The following is a 10,017-nucleotide window of genomic DNA, read 5'->3' on the forward strand; positions in this document are numbered from 1 at the left end:
ACATTGGCGCACAAACCCCTCGTGTCGAAATAGTTGGGGCACTCTGTTTGTTGCGTTGAAATTGACAAATAAGAATAACAAATTACGAGTCGACAAAAAAATCGACATGGCCTTTTCTAAAACGTTGACATATTGAGTGTCGGAATTTGACGAAACGGAAATGGATCAAGGTTTCGTCAAAATGTTGGCACTCATTTTCAATCTCTGGAAATTTTGAAGACATGCACATCCTCGATGGACATTCTGACTAACATTTGTCACCTAGTAGTTGTTGTGTAAAGCCTAAACAACAAGCTATAGGGCAGACACAACATACTATGTAAATGTTAAACACTTGTATGATAGTATTACATTTTGTTGCTACAAGGGTACATGGCATGGAATACCTATAGGCTCACCTACCAGAATATCATTTAGCAAAATTGGTTAAAAATCATGCTACTACTATCTTTAAAACATAATCATGCAAAAGATGAAAAATATGGGTCAAGGATGGTCATGCGCTACTTGCGTGTAGCTGATGTAGTTGAAGGTATGTTCCTCGTCTACTCTTCTTATCAATGTTATAATCTGATGATAAAAAGAATAATCCTAATAAACACCAACTTCAAATAAAATCCAATAAAAGATGAAAAAGAACAATATCCAATATTATTGTTAGAAAAATACTAAGGACATGTTCGTAATTAGGTTTGAGGCATGGCTAACTTGGTTGAATTCCCAATCGGAGTGAACAAAGTTTTAGGTACGGTGTGCCAAGAATAATCATCAAATAAGTTCAAAACTAAAATGAATCAAAGTGGTAGGGTTTTGAGAGACTTTTTAAGTCATGGATAAGAAGATGCTTCAGTTCCCACTTGGATTTGAACCTATACGAGAGATATGCCAAACAACTAATTCACAAAACCTTGGATTTGACAATGGAATTTGATGCACGGAAGGTGGGCGGCTGCGGGATGAAGGTGGCGGTGAAGCAACGACCACAATGGAATGTAGCGCATGCACGAGTTCCACAAACACGACCCCCACCTCGTCATGCCCATCGGCTACTGTGCCGACGTCGACTTGTGTAACACCCCAAAAATTAGAGCTTTTTGATTTTTGTGTTGTTATTAACTTTTGACAGTCTTCCAAACATTTTCTTCTAAACTTTGTAATAAAAGTTCACCTCGCCCTTGCTTACACCTGGATCACAGCACAACCAAGACCTGCCCATCTCAATTCCTAGTTATCTAGAATTTGAAACCCTAGCTCTGAATTAACACAAAGGAAACTTCACTTTCTTTGTTGATCTAGTCTACCCCAATATTCGAAGAGCCTCCCAAATCCATATGGATCAAGGGAGTGACACAATATTGCCATGGCAAAAGCAATATTTCTCTTCCAGAGACAATTACAGTTTCTGCCACTTTTGGGGAAATAAATCCAAGGAATACTTAGGCACCTCAACAATTTTTAATTTTAATTGTAGGTTATCATTGTGCCTATAGTATACATGGGCAAAAGATTGGCTCAATGAGGGCAAGGCAAAGTCTTGCATTAATTGGTAAAGCCCGTATGCCCTAGGTCGCTATTGTGAAGGAACTACCATTTTGGTAGCTCTGAAAATTCTCAAATAATTTGGCAGCACCTAGTAGTCACACATGAACAAAATACACCACAAACTTGGTCATTCACAGCCACACAAAATCACAAGGCAAGGTGGAAAGTTTTTGCCCTAATTGCAAGGTTGTGAAGGAAGTGTTAGCTAGGAAAGTCTCATGTAGAGTGTCTTGGAGGAGATAGTCACCTTAGCATGCAAACACTCTCTGCAAAGATTCGCAACTTGCCTCACAAACACCTTGCTCTCCAATTTAAAATATGAAGGAATCCAGCAATGGGTCATCTTAGAACAAGTCAAAGCACACACACACACACACACACACACACACACACACACACACACACACACGCACGCACGCACGCACGCACGCACGCACGCACGCACGCACACACGCACACGCGCGCGCACACACACATGCGAGAATATCTTATTGAGATCAAGATTCGGTGGGAACCAGCGAAAACCATGTGAAAACAATATTTTGAAGTTGCAAAAAAAAATCTCAAAGTTGTTTTCGCCCGATTTTTCGTAATAAGCTAGACAACTCTCTTATTCTAAATGAATAGACATATCTCCTATTGGTTTCTCAAAAAAAGAAAAAATAAATGCAACTAGATATGCACTATTTATCTTTCTTGGCTCGAATAATCTCTACACTTATGTACATTTCCCGTTGATCCCTCTCAACCCCTTGGTCAGGATCTCCTTTTAATTATTTTTGTGAATGCAGATCGCGACCTGCTATCAAAGATAGGTCGTGGATGAGGAAATGGCTAGTCTGGGGTTTAGGATTTGCTAGCAATAGTTGATGTTGCTAGCGCTTCCTTATTGTCGACGCCAAAGCAGTTGCCAAAAGGCCCAAACTTCCTTTAGCTTTGTGATGGTGCGGTTCATCTTAGATGAATGGAAACCATTGCTTAGGGGGGTGTTTTATCGAGTAGGCATGGATGGTTGTGTAACCTGAAGATGCTAGGAAACACCAGTATGTTTTTTTTTCATGTTCCTTATATCGATGATAGACCTAAAAACAATATTGATGGACATGAAGGATGGTGTGTTCATAGAGATCAACAAGAGGGGAGATGTCAAAGTGATAGGGGTTATAGCTAGGGAAAAAAATAGACATGCCTAATAATCCGGCAGGCAAGCACCACGAGGGAGTGTCACTGATCTCTACACACACCCCATTACCCATGTTCATTAATTGTTGTTTCTAGGGGTATGGAGATAATCCTATTTGCTGTTTTCTAGCATCCTCAACTTACACAAACCCATCCATCCCTACTTCACTTGACACACCCCTAAGCTGTGGATTCCATTCATCGAGGTGGACTAAACTTTATTGGCATCGAAGGAAGTCTGAAATAGCAACAATAATTGCAATGCTATGTTTTCTCAATATTCCTTAATGTATTACCGAAAAATGTTTATGCCCCGCTTTATTAATGTATTTACCATCTTCATTGGTGATTTAGGAGTTTACTCCCTCTTTGGCATTAAAGGATTCTTTTCCCAAAGTCAAAAGAAAAGCTAATTCTTGCACAACAATATTTAAAAAAAACTGTGCTGCCAAACTTCATTTCTTTTTGAGGGGTACAAACTTCATTTTTGTTGAAAAATATATATTTTAGCTCTGTTGAAAAATATATATTCTCCCCAAAACCACCACTCACGAAACCGATATGCCCAATTCCTACCGCGGAAGTGTTTTGTGCCGGAAGTTTTCTGCCCAAAACAAAGAGAGCGTTAGAGCATCTCCAACACGCGCCCAACGCGGCGCGCGCAAAAAACAGCTTTAGCGCGCGCCCATCGCCTGGTTTGGCGCGGCACGCTGCGCCCGCTCCAGCAGCCGCGCTAAAATGCAGCGCGCACACAACATTTTTTTTAATTTTCAAACGCATAGATAAAATAAAAACTAGATAGATTGCATAAATAAAAAACGATACAAAGGTATTTTACATCGGTGCAACTAGATAGATAGTTCGAAAGCATAGATAAACTACGGCGCAACTAGATAGAAACTACTCTAAGTCGCTATCATCATCACCATTATCATCCTCGTCGGTGTCGTCCGAGGTGTCTAGCCAAATGTCCAGCCACCGATCATCGTTCGGCGCGAAGAACGACTGCCCACCTGCTGCAACGATGTCGGACTGCGCATTCGCCAATGCCTTCCGCTGACGCCTTTCCAACCGCGTCTCGCGGCGCCTTCGCGTGTCCTCCTCACGGCGCCTTGCCCAGTAGGCCTGCTCGTAGGCGACATCCTCCGGGTGGCGCTGGCGCCACTCCGCCATGACCCGCTCGTCCTCCTGGGCGACGAGGAGGCGGCGTTGCCGCTCGGCGTGCTCCGCACGGTCTTCCGCCGTGTTCAGACGAGGCAGAGGGGCGAGGTTGAGCGCTTGCTGGAGCGTGTACACATCTTAAAAGTTCATCTGGCCGCGCGGCTGGCCTAGGCGCCACGCCACCGCGTCGTACGCGCGGGCGGCCTCGCGCGCCGTCCTGTACGTGCCGAGGCCGAGCCGGAGTTCGCCGGAGCGTATCTCCGCGGTGTAGCAGCCGTTGGGGCGCAGGCGGACGCCGCGGTAGCCGGACGCTCCTCGGCGGCGCGGCGGCATGGCGGCGCGTCGGTGGCGGGGCGCTGGAGCGGCGCGTGGCAGAGAGGGAGAGGAAGAGGGGAAGAGGAAGTGTGGAGAAGCGCGTGGCGAAGCGGCGCGCAGCTTTATAGGCGCGCGAAGCGGCGCGCCAAATCTTGCGTGCGAGCTGGCGCCTTTTCGCGCGCGCGCAAACGGTTTCGGCGCGCGCTTGTTTCCCGCGGCCGCTGGAGCGCGGCAAACCGCCCCGTGCGCGCGTCGTTTGGGGCGTCTGTTGGAGATGCTCTTAACCGGAGGTCCGACGGAGCGGTGAGCCGTCGGCGGTAAACGGGAGGAATGGCGGCGGCGGTGTCCCATCTGGATCTGGACGGTGGCACGAAGCGGCGACGGAAGGAGGAGGAAGTAGAAGCAGGCGCGGAGGCGGCAGAGGACCGCATCTCGGAGCTGCCGGAGGCGCTGCAGCTGCACATCCTCTGTCTGCTCCCGCTCAAATCCGCCATCCGCACCGGCGCGCTCTCCACCCGGTGGCGCTCCCTCTGGACGCACCGCTGGCCGGCGCCCTCCTCCCTCGACTTCCACCTCGGCACCCACGACTCCCCCCATCCGCTCCTCGAAACCCTGGAGCGGCGCAGGCGGCGGCGCCTCCAGCGGTTCGCCCTCTCCTTCCACATCGGCAAGCTCAAGGCCGAGCACTTCCGCCGCTGCCTCGACTACGCGGCCGCCTGCGCCGTCGAGGACCTGCACGTCCACCTCTCAAACCGCGTCTTCAACATCTTCTTCGACTACCGGCTCCCGCTGGGCGACCCCCACCTCGCGCGCCTCTCGCTCCGCGCCGTGACCGTCGACCTCCCCGTGTCCTTCTCCGCCCACTCCCACCCCTTCTCCGCCCTCGAGGTCATCCACCTCCACTGCGTCCGCATCTCCGACCGCACGGTCAACCGCCTGGTCGCCGCGTGCCCCCTCCTCCACACCCTCGATCTGCGCTACTGTGAAAGCCTCCTCTCCGTCATCGTCACGGCGGCCGGGGCACACCTGAGGAGCCTAACCCTTGCAGAGTGTGGTTCGGAAGCCGAAGTATTTTTGCCGGCGATGCGTCCAGCCTGCGCTCATTCCACTACAGCGGCGCCTACATTCCGGCCTGCAGCATCCCGGCCACCGCCAATCTTGCTGACCTTTACATCTGCTTCGGAGGACCTAACCGCTGGAGGCAATTGTCAGGACCTTATTGCGAGCTGCGCACAAACTGGCTTCAACTGCTAACCAATTTGTCCAACCTCACCGTGCTTACCCTCTGCAGCAGTGCCCTACGGGTTCGTCGCTCTCTGCATTTCATGCTATCCGGTTGATCCCAATACTCAGTTACTGTCTTACTGATAAACTTCTTCTTGCAGAGACTGTCTGCCAAAGCTCGTGCCAGGTTAGCTGCCACAGGCGCTGCACCATGCAAGTTGCTGAATTTGAGAGAGCTTCAGCTACTGATGTTCGCAATGGAGATCGATAACATAAACGACATTTACACTTTCCTTGTGGCCTGCTGTGGCCCTCGATTGGAGAGGTTATTTGTGCAGGTGAATAAATTGCCTTTGACTTTTGTTGGCCTGCTGTGGGCCTCGATTGGAGAGGTTATTTGTGCAGCTTCGACTTCGTATACAAGCTGTCAAAGAGATTGCCTTATGGCCTTGACAAATGCATTCAGTTAGTAGTCATTGTATTGTTGCTTGGTTTTGATGTGCTCACTTATTTTGAATGCTTACTACACCCTCTTGCAGCTTCCGACAAGTAGTTGTCAGTATAGGCCAGAGGATGAACCATCAGGATCAGAATCTGAGGAAAATGGGTCAGTGGAAGAGCTATCAGAGCAAGAAACAACGGAGGAAGATGAGCTAGAGGAAGAGCTGTCAGAGGGAGATGACCCAGAGGAAGAGCTGTTAGAGGGAGATGACCTAGAGGAAGCGCTGTCAGAGGGATTGAACACGAGGAAGAGTTGTCAGAGGGAGAGTCACCTGAAGAAAATCAATCACAGAAACATGGGTCGAGGGAAGAGATATCTGATGGAGGGCAATCAGAGGAAGAGGCAATAGAGGATGGTGATGGCTTTGAGAACCTTCTGTTGGTCAACATGATGAATTTCAAGGGGCGCCACCATGAGATGCAGCTAGTAAGCCTTTTCTTGAAGATGTCTACTAGTCTCAACCAACTGATACTATTTACTCCCAAGACTGATCACCCAGAATGGCTTCAGAAGGATCATATGAATAATTCACATATTCTTGAAAGAAAACTATCGCCTCTAAGAAAGGCCTCACCGAATGTTCAGATAGTACTCAGTGAACCTGATGATAGTGCAATCCAGCCGTTGCACGAGGCTTTTGTCAAGGTTTAATGATTTGTTTGTTGTGGAGTTATGACCAGATAATGCGAAATATCAGAAACTAGCAACTACTAGTATTAGGCAAGACAAAGAACAAGCTAATCTGCAAGGTAGGCAGGATGCTGTGTTCTGGAGTACGTCGTCTGGGCCTTATACTCCCTCCGTCCGGAAAAGCTTGTCCCTCAAATGGATGTATCTAACACCAAGTTAGTGCTAGATACATTCATTTGAAGGACAAGTTTGGGACAAGTTTTTCCGGACGGAGGGAGTATTTTGCAGCTTAACTCCTTAAGACTCTTATAGAAAATATGATGACTGGGACTTGTTATGCCCTAGCTTTGACTTGTACCTCAATCAGTTGGTATGGCAACGAGTGTTGCAATTTTATTTTTCAGTTTTCCTTATTTATTATTGTCACTATTGCCATCTTCATTGGTGATTAAAAGTTCCTTTCCTGGCGCCAAGAGAATACCCATGCATGAATCCTGGGAATTGTACCCAGTTTGACAGATCTTGGCTGAATTATGTACTGCTGATATGTTTAATCAGATGTTGACTTCTATGTCACTTGTCTGCAGCTGGATGAAGTCACTTTCTACATGTGCTCTACTGTTAAATCAGCTTACCTTCCGCTGGTGTAATCCTCAAACATATGACTACAATACAAGTTCTTTGTAGCATGTGGTGTATTGTAAATTCAGTTAAGCCTGTCAGTGGCATAACTCTCAGGGGGTTGCTGACAGCATCAAACAGTGTCATGTTTGCTTACCTATGTATGTGTCAGTTTTTTTCCCCTAGTGTGTGCAGGATAGGCAGGATGCCAAGTACTATAATCGATGAAGGACGAATTATCATCGAGTATATACTATATTTTCTGGGCCTTAAATTCTGCACCTTAAACTCCTTAAGACCCTCAAAAGATCCTATGATCCAGTTTCTGAATCGACCTTGTTGGTGTTCGGTTTGAACAAACTGATCATAATTCAGTTCAACAGCTGGGCAAGAAAGCCTTATGAATATAATGTAGTAGGCTGAGACTTGCTGTGCTCAAGTAACTTTTTGTTTTCCTCAATCTTCATTTAGTACAGCATTACTGTAATCAGCTGCAACAGTTACAATGTTATCTTTTCCCACTTTTCCCTTGTTTATTGTCCAACCATCTTTATTGCTGATTCAAGAGTTTAGTCCCTTTTAGGCATGATCATTAAGGGGTTCTTGTCCTAAAGTCAAGAGAAAACACCAAATCATGTAATATGGGAGCTCAACCAGCATGAATCCTGTAAACTGTACCGGCCAAATTCTATATATCTATTGTCAGATGCTGACCTGTCTGTTGTTTGGATGCAAAAGTTCTGAATATTTGTTCCTCTCTACATGTGCTGCACTGTAAATCCAGTGTGCCCTGCCATTTAACCGGTTAGGATGACCGTTAAAATTTGGTGAGATCTGATCATCATCAGAAACACATCGGGTATTGGTAAGATCCAAGAGCAAAGAGATATGTGGTTCCTTTCCTTGTACAGACCAATGCCGTTTTCCTATATTTGCCTCATCAATCACTTGGCAGCTCGCCTCAGATCAGAGGAACGACTGCATGACTGACCTTGCAAGCATATACTCTCGATTTACACATCATTCACGGATAATCAAGAGGAAATGAAAAAAAATGGAGAATCTGAACCGGGTTTAGGAGAACAAAAATGGGTCCTCTAGTACTAGAAATCAGTTGGGTCCCCAGCACACGACGTGGTACGCCTTGTGCAGCTTCTCCTCCTCGGACCGCCTGGGCCGCGCAGCCCTGCCGACGGCCTTGGAGGAGGAGGAGGAGAGGGACGCCGGGATGGCGCGGCGGCCGGTGAGCACGGCGCGGTGGTAGAGCGAGCGGAGCGCGTAGTCCCAGCGGCAGAGCCCCGCCTGGTCCTTGAGCGCCTCCACGGCCGCCATGCTCGTCGCCACCACCAGCGACGCCCCCTTCTTGGTCGCCGACGAGCTCATCTCTGTCTTGTGCTTCCGATAGATGGGTCGATTTCTCGCGAGCTGAGGTTGTGCTGAACTCTGTAGGTTGAGTCGACGCAGTGTGCCACCGACGAGCAGCAGGGGCGAGGTGTTTATATACGCGCGCGTGGGGAATGGATTCAGCCAGCGTGGAGCGAGATGCAGGGGGAAACAGGGGGCTCTGGTTGCTGGTTTCGGGCGAGTAGGCACCGACCACACCCAGATTCCCAAAAACCGGGGGTTGGACCGGTGGGTTCGCTCGACAAAAGTGAGGCCTACGCACGGCGCCACCCACTACTTTCCGGAGTTCCGGCTTGACGTCGTTCCTTGGTTCGGGGCTATCACGCTGGTCGCACCAGAGCGTAACGTGCGCTTTGCTCCGCCGTGAAACTAATTAAGTATATTTTTCTTCAACTATAAGGGTTATTATTATACCTGAAAGTGCGTTATATTGACTAGAGGGGGGATGAATAGGCGATTTTTATGAAAGTCTTCAAAACGTGGTAGGTAGACTACACTAGACAAACCATAGTCAAGTATTCAATGAAGTGAAAGCACAATGACTAATAGCAGCTAGGTAGTAAGGATCAGGTAGGAAGATATTATGAAGCCGGTCAGAACAAGCAGTCACTCTGTGAAGACAGAAGATAGTGCAATCATACAATGACTTCATAAGAACCAACAGTAAGTAAAGAGAAGGGAAGGATGAAACCAGTGACTCGTTAAAGACAATGATTTGTTGGACCAGTTCCAGTTGCTGTGACAACTGTACGTCTGGTTAGGGCGGCTAGGTATTTAAACCTGAGGACACACATTCCTGGACACCCAGTCCTGAACACGCAGCTCAGGACACCCAGTCCTCACCGTATTCCCCTTGAGCTAAGGTCATACAGACCTCGCCCAATCACTCTGGTAAGTCTTCAAGGTAGACTCCCAAACCTTCACAGACTTCGTTCACCGGCGATCCACAATGTCTCTTGGATGCTCAGAACGTGACGCCTAACCGACTGGAGGATTCACAGTCCTCAAGTGTAATAAGTCTTTAGATCACACAAACAAGAAGACTTAAGTGATGCCTAACACTCTTTGGCTCTGGGTGGTTAGGGCTTTATCCCCGCAAGAAATTCTCTCTCAAAGGCTTCGAGGTGGGTTGCTCTCAAACGACAAAAGCCGTACTTTAACTCTGAGCAGCCAACCATTTATGGTTGTAGGGGGTGGGCTATTTATAGCCACTAGGCAACCCGACCTGATTTGTCCGAAATGACCCTGGGTCACTAAGGAACTGACACGTGTTCCAACTGTCAGATTTCAAACACACACGGCAACTTTACTTGGGCTACAAGCAAAGCTGACTTGTCCGACTCTGGACAAGATTCGCTCTCATAGTCTTCACTCGAAGACATAGGTTTTGGTTAAGCATCACTTCAGTCATTCTGACCGGTTCTCTTGGACCCCAC

At 47.8% G+C, this 10,017-nt stretch overlaps 3 protein-coding genes across 3 annotated transcripts; 2 read left to right on the plus strand and 1 right to left on the minus strand.

Annotated features, from left to right (window-relative positions):
• Nucleotides 1-4,464: 4,464 nt before the first annotated feature.
• Nucleotides 4,465-5,718, plus strand: LOC125522646 (F-box/LRR-repeat protein 25-like). Its single transcript, XM_048687694.1, has 2 exons — nt 4,465-5,504; nt 5,586-5,718. The coding sequence occupies exon 1, from the start codon at nt 4,531-4,533 to the stop codon at nt 5,452-5,454; it is 924 nt and encodes a 307-aa protein (XP_048543651.1). The 5' UTR covers nt 4,465-4,530; the 3' UTR covers nt 5,455-5,504; nt 5,586-5,718.
• On the plus strand, nt 5,630-6,344 carry LOC125522647. Its single transcript, XM_048687695.1, has 2 exons — nt 5,630-5,762; nt 5,964-6,344. Exons 1-2 carry the CDS (start codon nt 5,673-5,675, stop codon nt 6,273-6,275), a joined length of 402 nt encoding a protein of 133 aa, XP_048543652.1. The 5' UTR covers nt 5,630-5,672; the 3' UTR covers nt 6,276-6,344.
• Nucleotides 6,345-8,043: 1,699 nt separating this feature from the next.
• LOC125522940 lies at nt 8,044-8,643 on the minus strand. The gene has a single exon (XM_048687981.1). The coding sequence runs from the start codon at nt 8,558-8,560 to the stop codon at nt 8,288-8,290; it is 273 nt and encodes a 90-aa protein (XP_048543938.1). The 5' UTR covers nt 8,561-8,643; the 3' UTR covers nt 8,044-8,287.
• Between the last annotated feature and the right edge of the window lie 1,374 nt (nt 8,644-10,017).

The sequence above is a fragment of the Triticum urartu genome, chromosome 7, assembly GCF_003073215.2.
Source record: "Triticum urartu cultivar G1812 chromosome 7, Tu2.1, whole genome shotgun sequence".
In the NCBI taxonomy this organism is placed as follows: Eukaryota; Viridiplantae; Streptophyta; class Magnoliopsida; order Poales; family Poaceae; genus Triticum; species Triticum urartu.